We start from the raw sequence: 22090 nt of genomic DNA, 5'->3' as shown, positions 1-22090 counted from the left end.
ATGCATTATTTTCTTATATCTTAAAAAAAATGTTGTATCCTAATCTGATAAATCTTTATTATTTTATATATATTTATTTTTAGTTCTTTATATTATATAAATAAAATTATAGAAAAAATGCTTTTACAGTTTAAATGACATTAATAATAAATGATAAAGATGAAGAATGTATATCAATTGATATACAATGAGATTATTTTCTTAATTTCTTCCAAAAACGTATACTTGCATAAGGAAAAAAAAATCCGTATACGTATGTACTCAGTACATACAAAATTAATTCAGATCGTAAGATCGTGACATATATGACATAAGTTATTTATCCAACCATTTAACTGATGGTCTTAATATTGGTATTACAATATAAAATTGTAAAAAAATTATAAAATCATATACGTAAAATATATTTACATTGTGTAAAGTATTATTCCTTTTGTATACATTATTGTTAATTATATTTATAGTTATCATGTTTTTATCTTTTTATTTAAACTATTATAAAGTAATAAAAACATACATATAAATATATATTATATGTATATATACATATATACTTTCCAATATACACATTTTAGTTACATTGTCGTATATATTGTTCTATCTATTCATTTTCATTTATTTACAATTAATACATATTGTATATTTATATAATATTATGTTATATTAGCAATATAAGTAATAAAAAAAGACTTTTATAATAGGACTTGCATAATCATCTTATATGCAAACAATTTCAGCCTTTTATGATACCATTTGATTGTTCTTCTAAATATTTTCTTGTTACAATACACTTAGTCATATAACAATAACATGGAATTTCGTGTTCAACTTCAGCAGCATCTAACAATATTAATTTTATGTTATATTCTCTTTCTTTTGAGGTGTCCTTTGTTAATTCTAAATTAAATGCCACGGGTTCATTTTTTTCTACTTTTACATCCATAGGCAATACAATTACAGTTTGCTTCCAATGTGTTGATTTATCTAACGGTCCTGTAGATAATTCTGAACCGTCTGGAAATTCAACTGAGAACCAGATACAAATTCCTTGTAATATTCCTTCCTTATTACAAATGGATACATATTCTTCATTTCCCAAAGTATTTATTTCTGATAAAATAATGCTTTGCAAGTCTAACCATGCTATTAATTTACTATCCGCTAAAATATCATCCTGATTTATTGATACTATTTCTGGTTTCGTTGATTTAGTCTCTCGATAGTGTTTTCCTATACATCTAAGTAAAAATAAGACAATAGAATTTAATTGAAATAGAATTTATATAAACAAACCAAAATCATTAATATTATAAAAATTATTATTAAAATTATAATTACTTCATACTGACTCCAAAAACGTTGTCCCAAAATTGGAACATTGATGATAATTGACACGGAGAAGCATACAATTTAGCTATCGACGGAAATAAGATTCCTCCTTTGCGTAAGAAATTATCTCTTGCAAATAATAAAGATTCTAACATTCCTTCGTGTACTAAATAAAATCCCATCCATTCTGAGACTATTATATCTGCTTTTTGAATAACATTTGGATCAAGATCTTCAATCTTACTATGGATCACTTTAATTACATTTTCCAAATTATTTTCGATAATTACTTCCTCGGACAATTTAGCCAATTCGCTGGCTTCTACTGCATATACTGTTTTTGCACCAGCCTGAGCACAGAAAATAGACAATATACCTAAAAACACATATCCGTTTAAAAAGATCAAAATTTCATATGATTTTATATATAGAATTTATATTTTACGGTCTTGTAACACCTGTCCCAGCACCAACATCAATAACTATTTTGTCTTTGAATTTGTCTGCATAATTAAGTATAGCATTCTTATATGCTAAAGTTCTGGACGTATCATTAAGCATTAAACGATGCACCTAAAATTAAATTATTATATATAATCATGTAAATGCTATGTATAACCTATCTCTTACATCCAATTCCTCGTAACTTTTAAAATATTGATCCATGTCGAATTATTACAGCACACAACAATAAAAAAATATTTATTCTATTAAAAATTTGACGAAACTAAAAAAAAAAAAATAGCGGAAAGCTAAGTCAATTTTAGATCAATAACGTAAAAATATGTAGTTCTTACTTTTAAAAACTCTATCGATAATGTAGTGATCTACTGAACCGACGTAGTCATATTGAAATATTATTAGTTTGAATTTGTCGCTAAGATTAAGGTTGTTCAACCTTAGTTTTATAATGGTTTACACCAACATACAGACGTAATACTTTTCCGATTTTTATGAACAGTCTCATTTTTGAGATGAAAATTTAACGATTTAATTGAAAAATTCTATTAAATGGCTATTTAAATGTACTTTAGCTAAGAACAAAAAATATAAAGTTTGTACAATTAACAAACATTTTTCAATTAATCTATCTATTTAATCTACTATTTTTACTAAATTTTTATATACAACAACAACAAAAGATTGTATAATTTACAGAAACTTAAACACTGTTGCACTAGATGCATAGTGGGGGACAGTATTTGCTTATTACGCTTGTAGTTCACATTTTGTCCACACCTATCGCTGGAGTCACATATGCCATGGCCAGAAGATGGTGAACAGCCATAAGTACTATAATTTCAAAGAAGAAAACAAAGTGAAATAATTAGAATTTGAATTCAATTCTTTATTAAAAATTTAATTGTATTTATTTGTATATATTACGAAATGGATGATGAAGCAGAAACTTATAAATTGTGGCGAATTCGTAAAACAGTGATGCAGTTGTGTCATGATAGAGGTTATCTCGTGACACAGGATGAATTGGATCAGACTTTAGAACAATTTAAAGAACAATTTGGCGATAAACCGAGTGAAAAAAGACCAGCACGTAGCGATCTTATTGTATTAGTTGCACACAATGATGATCCTACGGATCAACTTTTTGTCTTTTTTCCCGATGAACCCAAAATAGGTATCAAAACTATAAAAACTTATTGTCAGCGTATGCAGGAAGAAAAAATTCATAGGTATGTTTCTTGGAAAGATTTTTATATGAAGATTATATTAAATTATATTTCATTGTTTCTTTTCCAGAGCAATCATTGTCGTACAACAAGGTATGACACCGTCTGCTAAACAATCTTTAGTAGATATGGCACCTAAGTATATTTTAGAACAATTTTTGGAATCTGAGTTGTTGATAAATATCACAGAACACGAACTTGTACCTGAACATATAGTATTAACTCCAGACGAAAAAGAAGAGTTACTTACTAGATATAAGCTTAAAGAAAATCAATTAATGCGTATACAAGCTGGTGATCCAGTGGCTCGTTATTTTGGTCTGAAAAGAGGACAAGTAGTCAAAATTATTAGACCTTCTGAAACTGCAGGAAGATATATCTCTTACAGACTTGTATGTTGATTGATAATACAAGCAACATATAATGTCTATTTCATGTTATTTTGATCTATAATGATTGAAGAAATTCTAACTGCGAACTGTACAATATTTTTGTAATTAAAAATAATTTTTAAAGATTAAATTTAATACAAAACATTAATCGCAAACATCAATCATACCCATAATAACATTGATAAATATAGAATTTTATGAAATAATATCATGTTACTTTCTGAGAATGCTTTATTGTACTACAATTATCATGTGTTATTACATAATATGTGTTTGGTAGTAAACATTAATTGTATATCAGGCAGTAAATAATTACTAATGTTGTGCCAAGTGCAATAATTAAATGCATTAGATATAATACAATTTTCCATTCTAAATCCACTTTGTGGTCTTACTCATTAAAAAAATCGTACATGGATGAAAAAGCAGAAAATTGAAAATATTTCTCATTATTTCATAAATAATAAATATTAAGGAATTGGCACAATTAGCTAAACTTCTTATGCAAATGTTCACCTTGAATACATTTCTTTGTTATATTATTTCTTGGTCCAAAGTATCATGGTACACTGTTGTCAAGAGACAACTCAATTCCAGATTTATTTAAACAGCTTGTACATGTGAGTCAAAATACATTGCTTATATACTACATAAGCAAATGTAAATATTGCTTTATTCATTATCTGCATACGAACAAGTTTTTTTTGTTTTTTTATTAATATGCTACAATAATGCATAAAACTTGACAAATCTTAGCAAAGTGATAATATATAGATAGAGAGATGCATACTTTTGTGCGCTATTGATAAATTGATATTAAAAATCGCTAATTTATATTTTTTAATATTAATTACGAATATGTACGAATTTATTGTTTAAAAAATAAATAATAAACTTAAAAGATATATATTGCATCTTTAAGTACGAGCCAAACTATCTTACAAAAAGCTATTAAAAATCGGCGTTAATTTTCGTAAAATTTTTACATAACATTAGCCTTACTAAATTTTTATTTTAATGATACAAAGTACACCAAAAAAAGTTTCTATAAATTAAAAATGAACAAGTGATAAATTTTAATAGATTTTTTGTTATTCCTATGACAAATAAAAATAAAAAAGTTATCACAGGAACTATATTATTTCACATATATATATGCACGTAAAAAATAAGTCAACTTAAAAAAAAAAGACCCAGTGTTGAAATATGAATAGAAAGTTGAACATTTATCAGTCCGTATATATTTCATTATTTTACAATCTTATCGAAAAATGAATCATTAAACAGTCTTACTTTTTTTATGCATAAAATCATAATAAAGTTACTTACAATTTTAGTTTCGAAAAAAGAAAAAGAAAAGAGGAATTAATTCTATATTTTCTACGATATTCATTATATTATTTTAAAAAAGTTGTGAAAAATTTATTTCTCTTATATAATTTTTGACTGTTACTAATGAACGATGAAGAACAAATAGAAATGGTAGATAGTGAGACAATAAATAGCACATGTGATTTCGGCTTATACAATAGGCATATATGGTTTATGGGCGTAAGTAAAAAAAAAGCATGCAGGTATGATTAATGCAATATATTGTTAATAATAAAATGTAACATAACGCAGTAATAATAATAATTAATTAATAATATAATAATAATAATAATAATAATAATAATAATAATAATAATAATAATAATAATAATTACACAATAAGACTAAACATTTTCATTGTTTACACAGAAAAAAAGCAAGAATTGCTGAAATCAGTAAACAGAATATTTTTTGTTTTCTTTTTTGTTCTTTTTTTCTTGAGAAATGTACATAGACTCCCCTTGAATCGTTTTTAAAATTACAAACTTTATATTTAAATATTGTGTGCAGATTAAAATTAACACATGGCAGACTTCAATATCGTATCGCTTCTTGGCATCTTTTTCTTTTTTCTTTGCAACATATGATTAAATTTGCTAGATGAATAATGAAGTGCATAGCAATATTTGTTTTCGTTCCTTTTTTTTGTTTTTCGTTTTTAAATAGCAATAATGTTTTATCATATGAAATATTTGTATTTATCTATTTCTGCATTTATGCAATATTTGTCACAGAGTTGTTGTCAAAAAATAAATCAATCACGATAATTGTATTTTAATCTCGCACGATTATCTTCAATATGTGTATGCATGTATAATGTATATACAATATGTATATACGCTTTATCGCTGTATATGTGTGGTTTTCTCTCCCAACTCGTAGTAAAATTTCTAGAATAAAACAAAAGATTTTTTCTATTTTTTATTTTTTTTTTTATTTTTTTTATTTTTTGTTCACTACGTATACCACAAGATTCGTTTAATTACAAAATAAATCTCTTTAAGCGTTTTAACTGCTTATGTATATAGATGATGAGAGAGAAACAGTATTAGTAATATCTTTTAAACAGATTCCACCAATTCTTTTAAGATTTCATTATGAAGAAATACCGAAGAAAAGCTTATATTTAGCTTATTCGAATTTGTGTGTGTCTGTGTATACGATACAGATAATATATCTGAAATATTCGTATTATCGAACGTATAATAAAAGCGTAAGAAAAAAATGTTTTCTCTCTTAATCATTCGCGAAAATATTGACGATAGAAAAAAGACAACAAAAATTGTCCAATGCCAAAAGGCGATGCGCTTTTTTTTAACGCTATACATGTTCGTATATAAAGTTTTTTCTTTTTTTAAATTTTTTATGCAATTGTTTTTAACTAGGCCCTTTTCTCGCCAAGGTCCCCATTTCCTCGAATAGCGGATCTGTATTAAAAAATACAAGATTTATATAATCCCAGTTCTCCTAAACTACTATCTGAGATAGCAAGAGATATAATTATTGTTTTAATATGGCCAATGAGCATGCTTGCAAAAGACTAATGCTTATCTGTGATGTATAACACCATTTTAATGGACTACCAAGAAATACTAAAGACCATTTCAAGTTTCATTTATAATATATGTCGATGTTACGATTTTATTAACATATGATAGTTAATGATTGCATGCTTAGAGCACTTGGTATATTATATATTGAATAAAAAGTCAAAATGTTTGCGGTTAATGAATATTCGATGGATTCTATTTGATCGCAGACATACGATACACATACGACATCTATCAATGTTAACTTCAAATGGTAGCAGCATATTCAGTCCCACAGAGAAGATTAAAACTTGTCCATCCAACGATATATAAAAACAATGTGGACACTACCCTGTCGTGTAATACATCAAGGAACTCTACACACTCTCGTATGGATTACTAAGGATGTAAGAAATAATGTTTTCTCTCAATGGGACCGGTCAGAGGTCCTTACTAAATAGTATTTTATGTCGAGATCGTATTTATTACAATACTCGACATTTGGACCACCAAGAGTATATCCTGGTAGTCCATTCAATAGGCGGTGTGCTCGCAAAACATTCTGGATTAATTTTACAGCGAGGCTGATCCTGTATATAATGATGGTGGGATAAGGCGGTCAATAGTTGAGACCTGTATATATTAAATCAGGCCTAAAACAAAAGATTCATTTATTCTTTTTCTATAATTTAAAAATAACAAGTAAAATGCAGTACAATGATTATCAGTAAAACATTGAAAAAGTTATTAAATTTTATGCTAAAATTTCTATAATACCTAGGAGTGATAGGGAGTAACATATGTAGATGGAAATAGTCCTCTTCTGTTACCAATCTCCCCATGCCACCAATGCTGATCTGTGCGATCTGTAACAGTAATTACATCTCCTCGCCTGAATTCCAATTCACCAGGTTCTTGTGGAGCAAAATCATATAATGCTTGCACTAAACACTGAAATAAAAAAAATATATATATATATAAACACATAATTCATTATCAATGAAGTAAAAACTCTAATAATAAGTCTATGTATTCTTTTTGTTTCTATGGATATTCTTCTTACCTCTTCAGGAATCATATCACGTAATTTGACATCTTGTGAACGTGATACCGATGCTGTACGATGATATTCTACCAGTTCGTTCAAACTATTAAACTTTACGACCCAAAGAAAGAACTTGCCCTGAGCATCTCTTAATACTTTAAAGTGTTGCACACCGTCTGAACATCTATCATCGTAAAACGAACAATATAAATTCTCGAATATTTAATGATTTTTTAAAATGTATTATTATGAATACAAAACATGTGCTTACTTTACGGATAACGAAAAGTCACCAGGAGAGCTTTCACTGATTCTAATCAGAAAGGCACCTTCATGCTTATTCATTAATAGCCTTTCAGCATCTGCTCTGGTTATCCTTCCATAATACCAACTATAAAATCAAAACAGAATAAGGAGAAATCTTTTATTTACTACGATGTATAAAAAAAAAAAAAAAAAAAAAAAGAAAAAGAAAAAGAAAATATCTAAAATGTAAACCTTACTCGTGATTTTTCATTTCTATGTAATTACTTGGAATGAGTCCTTCTCTGGAATCTAATTCGGCTCTGAACCAATTCATATCATCCTCCATATTGAGAATCTAATAAAAAAAAATATTGTTTTATATTTTATACGTATGTGATTATATTAATGTAAGAATAATATCGAAAATTATCGGATCTTTTCTTTTATATAATTTCATTATTGCTTACTTATTCATAAAATAATTATAGTGTTCAAGTTTTGAATTTCGCGTGATGAAATAATATTTTTACGAATGCAAATATCAGCTGTGAAGAATATCGTAAAATAAAGCCACATAGTATCGATTATTACTTCAGGAAGGACAACGAAAGAGAATAAATAAAAGCGTTACGTCGACAATGACGACGTTTGTTAAAAATCAAATCAAATAACATTCATTAAAATCAAATATTATCAAATCAGATATCGAATATATATATATTATTATCGAATATCGATAATAATCAATAGTCGATCAAAAGTTATATCCAAAAATCCATTATAACAATTTATTCCAACTATCAAATTATTGTTGTTGTTATTATTATTATTATTATTATTATTATTATTATTATTATTATTATTATTATTATTATTATTATTATAGGAAAATAACAAAAATATTTATATATAAATATAGAAATGTTCAATTTTCAAATTTTATACATTTTTTTTCTCAATATAACAAACTTCTTTTTTCCGTTTTCTTTTTTTTAACACGATTAAGAGATTGAAGAAAAGTTGATCAAAAGAAAAAAAAATATAAGAGAGCAATAAGACATTGTTATGAATGGGAGAAAAAAAAGAATTATCGCACGTATTAATATGTATACAAAATAAATCGAAACAATATTTTTAAAAAATTCTCGGCGCTTGGCAGTAATCGATTGTACATATATATATATATATATATATATATATATACACATATATACACATTTCGTAAACAAAGGAAACAAAAATAAAATAAAAGAAAATAAATAAAAATAAAAGAAAGTAAATAAAAAAAAAACAAGAATAAATAAAAATAAATAAATAAAGAAATGAACAAATAAATATCGTAGCGAGCCGATCGTCTTTGACGACAAACAAATCCGCGATGGTCTAGGAGCAATCTTCGGTGATCGGTCATCTTGCGTTTAAGCCAATCAGAAGCGAGTATATTCGGCTCGACGACGGTCAGGCGTTCGACGATTGGTTGGTTGGTTGGTTGGTTAGTTCATTAAGGACGAAGAAACGACACTTTCGAAGAGGGTCTCGTCATCGAAACAATGCCACCACCAACGATAACAATAATAATAACAATAACAGCGACAACAATAGCAACAACAACAAAATAATGATAATAACAAAAACAAAAATATGCAATAACGATGGAATAGAAATTTTTTCTTTCTTTTTTTTTTGTTTTCATAAATACGAACCTTAAGGACTTGACACCTGCGAAAGCTAAGCTCATCCTCGGCTGTCGCGGTAAAGTCGTGCTTCGCTACCGCCTCCATTCTTCTACTTCTTCGTCTGTTCCTTCTTCTTCTTCTTTTTTGCTTCTTCTTATTTTTTTTTATTTCTTCTTTTATTTCTTCTCTCTTTCTTCCACTTCTTCCCTCGAGGGTCGAACGCGTGTGTGTGCGCTAGACGGATAGCGATGAGGACGGGGGTAAGAGGTGGGGGTGGAGAGTGAGGGAACGAAGAGAAGAAAAAGAACAAGGAGAGAGAGAGAGAAAAAAGGATAAAAGAGGAGTAGAAAGAGAAGGGGAACAAGAGAGAGATAGAAAGACAGAGAAAGAGCTATATCACAGAGAGCCAGTCCTCGAGGCGGCACCAAAGGCGGCCACCTTTGTCTGCGAATGTAAAAAACAAAAGAGAAAAAAAAAATAAAATAAAATAGAAAAAAAAAAGATAATGAGTAAGACCAGAAACAGTGTTACGAGAATATATCGAACCTTCTTTTCTTTTTTTTTTTTCGACTTTCTTCGTACTACACTTGTTTCCAAATTTTCACCGAAAGAGCATACACGTAGGTGGCTCGCGTATCACGTATAGAATAAGCTCGTACGAAAAAACCTGTACGTAGAGAGAGACGCGCACGCACACACGCGACACCAATCTCTCTCTCTGTTGCTCTTTTGCACATACACACACCCACACACACGAATAGAGCACTCACTCACACACAGAGAATACACAGTATCACTAATTTTTTTTTCGTTTCTGTGGCGGAGCGAGTTAATCTCCAAATTTTCGAACACGCGATCCTCCCACTTTTCCTCTCCTATTTATTGTCTCTGTCTCTTTTCAGCTCTCGTTTTCTATTTCCTATATGTATATACGTATATATATATATATGCATATATATATCCCTCTATATCTTTTTCTTTCTTTTTCTTTTTCTTCTATCTCTGTCTCCGTCGCACTCTATTCAAATTCAACGGCGTTCAATGACACCCGACGAACTAAGCTACGACGACGACACATACAACTCGCATCCTCGTTCTATGAAACCGAGAGAAAGGGTAAAGAGAAACGATCAAATGAGAGAGAGAAAAAGAGAGAGAGAGAGAGAGAGAGAGAGAGAGAGGGAGAGATAGAGCGAGTGAGAGAAAGAGAAAACTTATGTATCATAGAAAAAAAAAGTAAAAAATAATAAAAAAAAGAAGCACAAAGTATAATGGCGGATCTGTGTTGATCCGTTCGTGAAATTATTTTTTGATATTTTGATATTTTAATCTTTCTCCGATATTATCCTCTTCTATTTTCTTTTTATCTTCGTTACTACAACAAACTGTCAAAATGGAAAAGGTACGTTGCTTGGATCACGCACTCTCACGAGAGCGACCATCGCTCGGTCTTATCAGGCGTTACACTCTCCCTCGCCCGGTATCCGTGCTCTCTCTGTGTTTCATCCTCTCAACTGTTCTCTTTCTCTCTCTCTTTCTCTCTCTTTTTCTCGCTCATCAATGCGCATCGTGTTACCGCGCATGCTGACGTTGCCGAGTCAAACCGAACTTAGCCGAAGTGTATGCAAGTAGACGTTCTTTCTTGCACGTCGTTGTGTCGTCGTCATCGTTGTATCGTCGTCGTCGACAGCGTCGTCAACGTCGTCAGTGCTAACGTCGTCAGCGTCGTCGGACGAACTTATATAGGAAATGTCTTCCATAATATGAAATATTCATATTTTATATTTCTCAGATATTTATTACCATGACACGAACATTCATTCTTTAATTTCGAAAGATTATTTAAGGATAAACGCGTAAAGAAAGATTAGAAATTAACGAATAAGAACTTACGAATAATTCGACGAACTAGTTTCTCGTCGCGCAGGTATGCGCATGCGCTTAGCACACGTTCGAAGATGCGTCGACTGCTTGCTCGGTTCGACTCGGCACGATTCGACCCGACTCATTCGTTTGGCTCGTTTGTTCCATCGTTCCTTCGTTCGTTTCTTCGCTTACTTGTTCGCTTATTGTGGTAGCCATCTTGCTACGTCCAACGCGAGAGGTCGTCTTTCGATCATTCTCGCGATATTTCGCACAAAAAGTCACTCTCACTTCTCTAATACTTCAATAATCTTCTTTTAATCCTAATAATATAATGATCGAGAGATATTAATACTATAAAAAAAAAAGAATCATTATAAAAGAATAAAAAAGCTGTTCGCTATTCCTTTATTTTTTTTCTTTTCTTTATTTATTTCTGTCTTTTTCTTTTTTTTTAATTCCACAGAAATGGTTAAAGATGTCGAAAGAGTAATGTACGCAATTCTGATGTAAAAACAACTCAAGTATTCGTCATGAAATCATGGTTAGGTTTATCGATAATCACTTGGCAACAACGAACTCATATATTTGTAATATAAACAAAATCTCTATTCTATGATACCGTGTCACATAACTCTTAAATATACATACGTATATATATGTATGCATGTTTGGTAAACCTACTTATCCATATATTCTCTCTCTCTCTTTCTCTCTTTCTTTTCCTCTACTCTTTCTAACTATTCTTAGATCGTTCTAGAAACGAGAAGTTGAACGTTCGTATATAATTACTCTCTCTCTCTCTCTCTCTCTCCTCTCCTCCTTCCCTCCCCCCTCTATCTCTGTAAATATACATATATATTTATACATATATTATACATCGTAATGATAAAGAAATACATTTCCGCAAAAAATTAAAAATTATTTCAAACAAATGTAACACTAAGGGATATTTAATTATTTGCTACGTGAGTTTTAAAGAGCGAAAGTTAAACGTGAAATAGAAATGTGCGAGAAGAAAAGTATTATATCGCGTTAGGATTACAGACGCCAAATGGTCACGTGTTTTGTAAACAGAAACACGCGGTGAAAGCAGGGTGGAACGAACAACGAGTGAAGTCACTCTTTTCAAAACTTCGCTCTTCTTTACAGGATTTCTCCTTTCTACAATGTTTATCCTATCGAACGCCAAAGTTAAATGTTAAAATGTCTTACACGGAACACATACACATATACACACATACGTTATTGTTTTCTATTGTTACTTTCCATTCTTGAAAATTTTAGGGTGCTAGATTAGGTTATATAACCTCAAATTGTATTTTTATCAAATCCATAATAATATATATCGATCGATGACTTGTCTTGATTAGTTCCTTTATTCTTTTTTTTTATTATTATACATTAGATTATTTGTTTTGTAATATATATATATATATTTATATTTATATTATATTAATATATATATATATATATATATATATATATATATGTACATTGTACACATAATCTGGAATTATTAGATAATATATTTTTATCTATCGCACGCGCGCGCATACACACACACAAACACAAATTTATTATGTATTAGTTCAAGATTGCACATAAAGAATAACAGTAAAACAATTGTTTACAATTTATGCTATTTTCTTATAAATATTATTAGAATATTATTAAAATATTATAAAAAATAATTATTAACATACTAATGAAATAATGTAAAACTGTTTTGACACATATAAAATAAATTCAGTCTTTATGTTGAAAACGACGTCTCGTCGAGAATCGCTTGTCCATAATGATTCTGAAATAAAATTGTGAAGTTACACAGAATATATATATATATATATATATATACATATGTGTGTCTGGAAAATCCAAGGTCGCGATTGACAATTGAAAACAGCCATACATTCGATAGCAGCTACACTCGTTGGGTTCCGTAATTAATTGCAATTCTTGTTTCGAGACTCCTATTTATATATATACTTCCATCTTTTTTCTTTTTTCTTCTTTCCTTTTTTTTCATTTTTTTGGTTCATTTTTTTCATTCATTAGTAGACATTTAACGAAGATGTGAAAAATTATTTTTACAAATTTTCATGGAAAACATTATAAATTGTTCTTTTGTTTATTTAGAAAAACAAATTAGAAAAATCTTTTATTAACGAAAAATAAATAAATTGTAAGATAATACGATTTTATTTTATTTATAAATTATTTTACAAGTTACATATGAAAAAATCGTTAGATTAAATAGAATAAATGTGAATGAATAGATTAAATTAAAATTTAAAAGAAAAATTGTTAACAAAAAAATCGTATTAAAAAAATAAATAAAAAAAATAAATTATATGAAAATTATATTCAAATAAAAATTATTGAATTAAAATTGAATAAAATTTGTTAATGATACAAACTAAAAATTAAAAAAAATTAGAATCAAAACAATTCTATTACAAAAAGAAATAAATAAATAAATTCTATAACAGAATTTTTTTTACACATCAGATATTATAGAAATTATTTTTTAAGAAAAAAAAAATAAAAAAAAGATAAAAAAAATACAATTTCATTTTTAAAATAATTGCGATTTAAGTGAACCGAATTTATCAGTATCGTTCGATCAATAAAATTCAATATTTATCGAAGATCGATATACGTATTTCAAAAAATATATTCATTAGGATCGAGAGATGATCAATGTTTTTGGTAATGTACGATGACGATCTATAATTCTATACAAACGTATATACATGCATACATACATATACATGTATCCATATATAAATAAATAAATATGTCATACGTATATACATACGTGTGCAATATTAGCGCGGAAATTGAATTACCTTTGTGCGACTGTTGCACCGATGAAAGACGTATAAAGCCAAGTTGGCACCTTAATAAGCTTCCAATTAAATGCAGCTGTGAATTACTATTTCTTTCGCGAGAAAGGTTAGACACATTCGTGTGTTATTAGTTAGAAAAAAAACAATAGTAATAATTCTTTCGCTTCTAATTAAGTAAAAAAATAAAACAAGAAAATAAAAATTTTCTTATATAGTCGGTTCGCTTTAACGTTTTTTTTTTCTTTTCAAAATATCACAAAACGATTGTAATATTTCTTTCGTTACTCATTTGAATTGTTTGTTTTTTATTGTTCGTCCACCTTAATGTCTTTTTTATCTCTTTTCAAATTACCATAAAATATATTTTCGATACTTTAATACACATGTATAGTCGATATATATATATATATATATATATATATATATATATATAGTATATATATATAGATATATATATATATATAGTAGAAACGGAACGCAACGCGTTTTTATTCAAACCTCGTCAATGCGATCGGTATTGTCATTCGACAGTGGCGAATTCATGAATATGCGCGTTTTCGTTTCCTGTGAAAGATTTACGGGTATTGTATGAGTAAGAGAAAGAGAAATAGGAAGAACGAGAGAGTGAGAGAGAGAGAGGGCAAGCGAGCGCAACGGAGCGAGGATTACTTGCTTCCTCCTACATTCAATGAAAAATGTCGGAAATGTGTTTGCGTGCCATTCAATGGAGATAATCACGGTGTGCCGTTCTTCTTGATTCGATATTCTACTACCGCGATTTTTTAACTTTCGATGTAATTGTCTACATGTAAATACATACGTGACATACATATATAATATATATACCATATATGATATTATAAATATTTATATATATAATATATTATATATATATATAAATTATACATATATATTACCAAATTAAAAAATATAATAAAAAAAAAGTGACAATTACTTGAGACAATAAAAAATATTAATTACACGTTCTCTTGTTACTTTTCTATAAGATAGTTTATTTTATTTTAGGAGCTAAAAGAGATAGATAGAAAGAGAGAAAGAGAAAGAAAGGAAATGGAGAAATGATACTGTCCTTGTCAGTTTGATAGTATTTCCCAGAGGGAGAGAGAGAGACAAAAAAAGAGAAAAAGGGACAAAGACAGAGAGAGAGAGAGAAAGAGAGAGAGAAAAGAGAAAGCACAAGAGGGAAACGTAATTTCGGTTCTAGTTGTGTCTGAAGGCGATGTCACCGTACCGTTTGTCTTGTCTTCAGGATGACTCCTTGAAGACTGTTGAAGATGTGCAGGCCAGGCAGCCGTGAGCTTAGAGAGAGGAAGGCTTCTCTTCTATGTGCTACGTCCCGGTAGATGAAAGGCTCTCGTAACTATCAAAGGGAAAGGGAAGAGATAAAGGCTGTACCAGTAGACAATGGCCCTGAGCCTTCTACGTTTACAGCTCGTTCTAGACGGTTTCTAACTACTACTGCTACTACTACTAAACTACTATTATACTACTACTATTTTATACATATTTTCTAACCAGCCTTCTCTTTCTATGGGAAACTATATATACATATTATATAATATTGTATATATATGTATATTATTATATTATATATGATATATATTGGTACATATGGTATACTTATATATATATATATTACTTATTCTTTTATACTATATATATGTATATATATATATATATATTGGGTGTGTATAGGATATATATTCTATAAGTATATGTATATAAGAATATATGTATATATTTTTCCTCCTTTAAGTTTCGTAAAAAGAAAAAAGAAAAAAAAAAGAAAAAACTGGGAAAACAGAAAAGAAATAACTCTACTCCTCGAACATGATTCTACTTCGAAGATTTTAATACAAAAAGACTTGTTGAAAATCGGAGTAGATAGTGATTAATATCGTATAACTTTGGAATAGAATCGTTGGATAAATTCAACAACACACGTTACACAAAAACTTTATCGCCTTCTATTATTATTATACTTTTCTCTATGTTTCAACCTTGAAATTACGAGCACCAGTTACATTAAACCGAGCATCCTGTAAATGGCCTTCGTCTATGGCCTCTCTCTCTCTCTCTCTCTCTCTCTCTCTCTCTCCGTATACACACATACACGTACACACATACGGTAAGCTAAAAATTATTAGATAATTTTAAAAATCAATTACTTTTTCTTAGACTTTGTAGTCACATTTTATTTTCAGATAATAAAACTACAAACTTTATTACAAAAGCCTAAAAAAGTCATTAAAGAGATTAAATTAATTTTTAATTTTAAGATCACCTAGTAACTTTTGGTCTACTTAAAAATTTTCAGTCCAACCGTGCATAAGTATATATATATGTGCGTGTGTGTATACATATATATATATATATATATATATATATACATATATTGGCAAATTGCCATACGAATATTTTCTAGGTCTTGCACGATGTTATTCAAGTCAAATTCAAGTAGACTCAAGTATGTAACTATGCTGTCGTCACTATTATTATTACTAATACACAAAAACTGTTATACTACTACTGTAACGAAAAGGTTAAGTAAACAAACTTTACAACTATTTGTGATAACATACTAAAAAGTTTTGGATTACATACAAATCTAATCCTTGTAAAAATTATATTAACCTTCTTTTTTATATATGTATATATATATATATATATATATATATATATATACATGCATATATATGTATCTAATTATCATATGTATATAAATACATATAAATAATACAAAAAGTGAAATTTCATTAGTAAAATATAATTCCTATTGTATTAATCTATTAATATTATTAATTTCTTACAATCATTTTTTAATATACATACACACGTACATAACACACATATGTAAATATATGCACATAATCTTTCTTGACACGAATGATATCACGACGACGACACAACAACGTTCGAAACGTTACAATCAAAATCTGAACTATCATTGACGTCAAAGTGAATGACGTAAAGAAAACTTTACCTTCTTCGTAATCTACTAGTTGTTGGTAATATGACTAACCAAAGCTTTTCTTATCCTTCTTTTGCTATAGTAATCAAAAAATCACGACTTCCCGAATGATTATGATTGTTCTAGTTACGTATAAAATAAAAAAATAAAAAAATATAAAAAAGAAAATTAAAAAGCTAAAATAGCACGATAAATAAGAAGAAAATTCGATTGAATTTGAATATTATCATTACTTGACATTTAATAGTTTTTCAAGTAATATTAGAGTAAGTACCAGAAATTCCATAGTCTATTAAATAATATTAATTTCAAAGATAAACCTGATCTAAAATATGTTACGGCTACTCAAAAGTCTAATATTTTTCTTCTCAAAATTAAAATCAATTCAAATCTTATCGAGTAATTAATTATTGATGCATATCTTGATTAAACTTTACAAGATACTAAACGTTACATAAATACTTGAGTCACATAATAACAAGATGATAGCTTTTCAAACATGTCGATCAAATTAAAAAATAAAAAAATAAAAGAAAAGTAGATTTATCTATCGATAAAGAAAATCACTCTGAGTCGATAATACAGTTTCTTTAGTTTGTACTGCCACCATGCGACTGTTTTAATCGATCGATCGGTAAGTTAGGGAACGACAAAAAAACGACTTTAATAATAATAGTAATAATCTATCTGTTTCGTGAGAAAATAAACACGTTTGGTGGTAGTGTTTACGGAAGATTGTAACAGCTGTATTTATATATATGCGTTTATGAGAGAAAAGTGGAACGCAGAGAGAGGGGAGCGACTGAGAATGGGATGATCCCGAAAGCGCGAGCGACATAATTGGCCATGGAAAAAAAAAAAAAAAAGAAAAAATTCGATTCACCTAGGACATTCGTTATTGAAATACTGTTGGTCATCTTTCAATCATCTTTTTTAATCATAAAAAAAAATGTTGTTTATTCATTCATATACATATTTTTTATTTTTAACGTATGATTTTCTTGAGCAATAACTTCCTCGATTATCTTGATACATGTATCAGTTTATGCTATCACTATGACGACTCCATAAATAACGGTATAACAAATAAGAGCTCTCGCGTTGAACTAAAAAAAATATAAAAAAAATAAAAAAAAAATAAAAAGAGAAAACAATCCAATTACATAAGGAATATGTAAAAAAAAAAATTGTAAAATTTACTTGTAAAGTTCCTTCGTGAAAAAAGAAAAAAGCAAAAAAGAGAGAAAAGAAGAATTTTTATTTTCCACAAAGAGATACTTATTATTTCGTACCTGCAGTAAGAATATCTTCACGAAGAGAGAAGAGGAGCATTCTTCCGTGTTCTAAACACCTGCGAGGGGGGAAGAATACAAGGGACAGGATAAGGCAGGTGCGATGCTAAATAAAATACGGTTCGATATATGTACATACATAGCCAACGTGTCGAGTGATCTCTTTCTACTCATATCATATATACTCGTGTCAAACCATCTAAAATATTTAAATGATTAATCAATTATTATATTGGAACGTTGTGTAATCATTTTAATATATCGAATTGATCCAAGATTCAAGATAATATATAAATTTTGTTTCGAATAGCATTATGATTTAATTATTTCAAGAGGAGTTAGGAGAAATTTATCGCACAACGACCTGATCTATTATGGTTTCGTTTGACATGCTAGCATTTTGTGGCAAGCTCGTTTCCATAGTCTCTCAGTATAGTCAGAGAGGTTTCATTTAATTTTCAAATACAAATGATACTATTTGGAATAAACTAAACTCGTCTATACTATAAACATATACATATCTATTTGTGTATATATACATATGTACACACACATATATATATGTACATTTTGTCGTATCCGTAATAAGAATGGCCATAAAAATTGTGTTCATAGATTCGAACTAAATAAATATTGCATATTTATTACATTCTCATTATATAAGTAAAGAAGAAAAATGAATAAATAAATTAATTAAATATATTTCTAAGAAAAAAAAAAAGAAATAAATAAAGAAAATATATTTCTAATAAATTGTTTTCGAGTTCCGATTCATCATGGCGTCGTTTCGACGAATTCGTTTCGAAAAATAAAATGTCTAACCAATATCCTCCCTGTTATGCGTCAACGATGATGATGATGGTGACGATGAGAACGAGGAGAACGACGAGAAGTCAGACGTTCGAAACGATTTTCTTAGAGAACGTTTCCTGGGTAACTCGTGCGTCATCCTTTATCGTTCTCGAAAAGAACACACACACGTCAGCTGGTGGTGCCTGGTGTGCTTCGAGGGACACGACATAACCTCTTGTGTTTCCCTCTATATGCCGCTAGAGTGTGCCCTCGGTGCTCTGAGCCTCGCTCGAGGCCGAAACCGATGGATTTGATGACGTAAGCGTACATAACCACCATAAAGGCTCAGTGCTGCTCTGCTTCATTAGCGTAAACCGCGAAACTTTGCTAGTCTCGTCTAAGTCTTTTCCTCATTGCCGTCGTTATTTTTGTCGTTAGAGAATGATTCAATACTTTAGTGATGATAGTACAGGAAAAGCATTTGAGCGTTTTCTCCTATAAATTTCATTTGAGAATCACTGCATTTTATGTATACACACATATATATATATATATATATATATATACATGTTTTGTGTGTATATATATATATAAATAATTTTTAACTTTCTAATTTAAAAAATGTTTTTGTATGTTTCTAGAATTTTATACTTCAATGATTACTCTGTGATACTACACAAAGAATATTCGATAATTTTTTCATATACATTCGTTTGAGAGTCACTGCATTTTCTCTTTTTTTTTTAGTTTTTTTAACTTTTTAACTAAACAATTTTTTCGTTTGTTTCTAGAATTTGTCGGTATCGTGTCATTTGAAAATGATTCAATGACCAATACGATAAGCATCCGATCATTTTCTCATATAAATTCATTTGAGAGTCATTGCATTTTTTTTCTTTCTTTCTTTTCTTATAAAATTTTTAATTTTCTAATATCTAGACAATTCTTTGCTTTTAAGATTTTTTCCTTTTTTCAATCTTAAATAAATTGCAATCTTTTCACGCCGAGTTAACTTCGTATGTATGGTCGATGATACCTCGTTGAAAGTTCAGCCTTCGAATGGAACATTTAGCGTGGCTCGGCCAGGCGTACAGTCATGCGCGCATGCGCCTACGCGTTATCGCACGTTTAGACGATACTAAATATGTACTCCTTATGTGAGAAACGGAAAATTCAATTTTTTCCTAAGTAAGGCTTACTCACATGGGAAAAAACGTTAGGTGGAAGATTTCCTACAAAAGGTGCGAAGCTGTTTCAAGAATATTTTGATCTAACTTAGATATTTAATTGGATATCAACTTTTGAAAATTTTTATTAACGATTTTCATATATATATATATATATATATATATATGTATGAAATCATATAACGACAATATTACATAAAATTTATATAAAAATTACATAAAATATTATATAAAAATTTATGTTTCGTTGTAAAATCAAACGAAGTTTTTATTTCATTCGGTTATAAAAAAAAAAAAATGATAATAATGATATATATGATAAAATCAAACGAAGTAGATTGTTTTTATTTTATTTTTCTTTTTACTTTTTTGGTTTATTTTTCAAGTAATTTTAATCATCCCTATCTAAAAAAAATTGTAGAAACCGATATGATTGGCAATTCAATTGATGAATTTCTTAGTGCATGTGTCGGCAGTATACTTTCAAAGCGTCAGCGATTTGTTTTTGCCGATTCAAGAAGATTACCGTCGCGCAAAACATCACTTTATCGACTGTTAGGTGTCGCAATGGTGACATGTCGTCTACACATACATACATGCATGAACATATATATATATATATATATATATGCCTGTAAGATTATTTCAAGTCATTGAAATTCTTGATCAAAGAACGCTTCAATATTATTATTGATATATCCGTCGTTTCAAAATTCATCTTCGAAGTATTTTATATAATGACTTTTTTTTTTTTTTATTAATATGTTTAATAAAAATTAATAAATATCTTCACGTAAACTTAATTCGATTTTGTTGTAAACGTGAAAAGTGAGAAAACGTTAAACAATTTCAAGTATCTACTCTTATCTTATCCTCTCTCATGTAAAGAAAAATCCAAGGTTTCTGTTAAAATACAGGTCGTTTTTAACGCGCAAGATAACATTTTGCCCAGCGGAACGACCAATGATATTCTACTTGAAATCTCGGTCTGGTCTCTCTTTCTCTCTCTCTCTCTGTCTCTTTCTCTGCCTTCTCGCGGGAGAAACCAGAATCCAGAATACGAGACCGGGAACTCGATCTCGCCTGCATCTCAATTTCAGTTCTCCATCTGGTGTCACTTCCACTAACATATGACGTACGTATACGTTTACTTGTCGAAGTATGTATTTCAAAATGAACGACGTGTCAATTTTTTTCTTTCTTTTTATTTTCTTTTTTAATTTTATCGATAATATTTTTTAAAAAGGTTAATTCTTTTCTTTTTACTTTTGAATGATCAAAATTGTTGTCTTTATTTTTAATGCTCGATAAGAATGATCAGAAAATTCGAGGTGCGTGTTTCGTGGAGATTTTTTTAATAAGATGGCCGACATCAAATAAAAAATTCGAAGTTTCGACGATTCAAAGTTTTTTTTCGAATAAATTTCAAGACGTTATGAATAAAATATTTAATTAAAAATTCTAGATTTATTTTGTGGATTATTGGCCAATTCATTTTTTTTTCTTTACGAGATGGTTGACATTATAAACAAATTTTACAATTCAAATTTTCTCGTCATAAAAATAAAACAAATTAACTAAAAGATTCTAATCGTTGTTTTTATTTAAAAAGGATATATATATATAATATATTATTCGATAAAATTTACAGAAATAAGAAAAAAAAAGAAGAAAAAAAAGGAAGAAAGAAAATTAAACTCCTACGTGAGCGATTAATGCGCAAGAATTTTATATTTATAGATTATCGATTATATCCCATATCCATTCTCATACGATAAATACACTGATAATGTCTGAACATCAAAAAAATAGAAGTACTTCGTAATTTCCGTAGAA

General features: G+C 28.9%; 3 protein-coding genes and 1 long non-coding RNA gene across 11 annotated transcripts; 1 reads left to right on the top strand and 3 right to left on the bottom strand.

The window, feature by feature from the left end:
* Positions 1-212: 212 nt before the first annotated feature.
* Positions 213-2340, bottom strand: LOC124425488 (protein arginine N-methyltransferase 6). Of its 4 annotated transcripts, none has more exons than XM_046965873.1 (4): positions 2127-2340; positions 1775-1902; positions 1339-1705; positions 213-1238 (listed from the first exon to the last, which is right to left on the bottom strand). In XM_046965873.1, exons 2-4 carry the CDS (start codon positions 1803-1805, stop codon positions 734-736), a joined length of 903 nt encoding a protein of 300 aa, XP_046821829.1. In that variant the 5' UTR covers positions 1806-1902; positions 2127-2340; the 3' UTR covers positions 213-733. The 4 variants fall into 4 exon arrangements, with proteins under 4 accessions (XP_046821829.1, XP_046821827.1, XP_046821826.1 ...); XM_046965871.1 differs by having other exon boundaries at positions 1788-1902; XM_046965870.1 differs by lacking the exon at positions 2127-2340 and adding an exon at positions 1960-2120 and having other exon boundaries at positions 1788-1902.
* Positions 2341-2569: 229 nt separating this feature from the next.
* Positions 2570-3557, top strand: LOC124425491 (DNA-directed RNA polymerases I, II, and III subunit RPABC1). Its single transcript, XM_046965881.1, has 2 exons — positions 2570-3020; positions 3088-3557. The coding sequence occupies exons 1-2, from the start codon at positions 2719-2721 to the stop codon at positions 3416-3418; spliced, it is 633 nt and encodes a 210-aa protein (XP_046821837.1). The 5' UTR covers positions 2570-2718; the 3' UTR covers positions 3419-3557.
* Positions 3558-3622: 65 nt separating this feature from the next.
* Positions 3623-11373, bottom strand: LOC124425490 (growth factor receptor-bound protein 2). 5 transcript variants are annotated; one of them, XM_046965878.1, is made up of 8 exons: positions 10701-10825; positions 9823-10195; positions 9304-9720; positions 7858-7955; positions 7626-7745; positions 7373-7538; positions 7087-7260; positions 3623-6962 (listed from the first exon to the last, which is right to left on the bottom strand). In XM_046965878.1, exons 3-7 carry the CDS (start codon positions 9379-9381, stop codon positions 7087-7089), a joined length of 636 nt encoding a protein of 211 aa, XP_046821834.1. In that variant the 5' UTR covers positions 9382-9720; positions 9823-10195; positions 10701-10825; the 3' UTR covers positions 3623-6962. The 5 variants fall into 5 exon arrangements, with proteins under 5 accessions (XP_046821834.1, XP_046821832.1, XP_046821835.1 ...); XM_046965876.1 differs by having other exon boundaries at positions 9823-10372; positions 10540-10791; XM_046965879.1 differs by having other exon boundaries at positions 10683-10785.
* A 6059-nt stretch (positions 11374-17432) lies between these two features.
* On the bottom strand, positions 17433-20336 carry LOC124425494. The gene is made up of 3 exons (XR_006942519.1): positions 19098-20336; positions 18276-18474; positions 17433-18089 (listed from the first exon to the last, which is right to left on the bottom strand). It is a non-coding gene; the product is annotated as an uncharacterized LOC124425494 (long non-coding RNA).
* Between the last annotated feature and the right edge of the window lie 1754 nt (positions 20337-22090).

The sequence above is a fragment of the Vespa crabro genome, chromosome 7, assembly GCF_910589235.1.
Source record: "Vespa crabro chromosome 7, iyVesCrab1.2, whole genome shotgun sequence".
Taxonomy (NCBI): Eukaryota; Metazoa; Arthropoda; class Insecta; order Hymenoptera; family Vespidae; genus Vespa; species Vespa crabro.
This window is presented reverse-complemented; position numbering and strand designations above follow the sequence as displayed.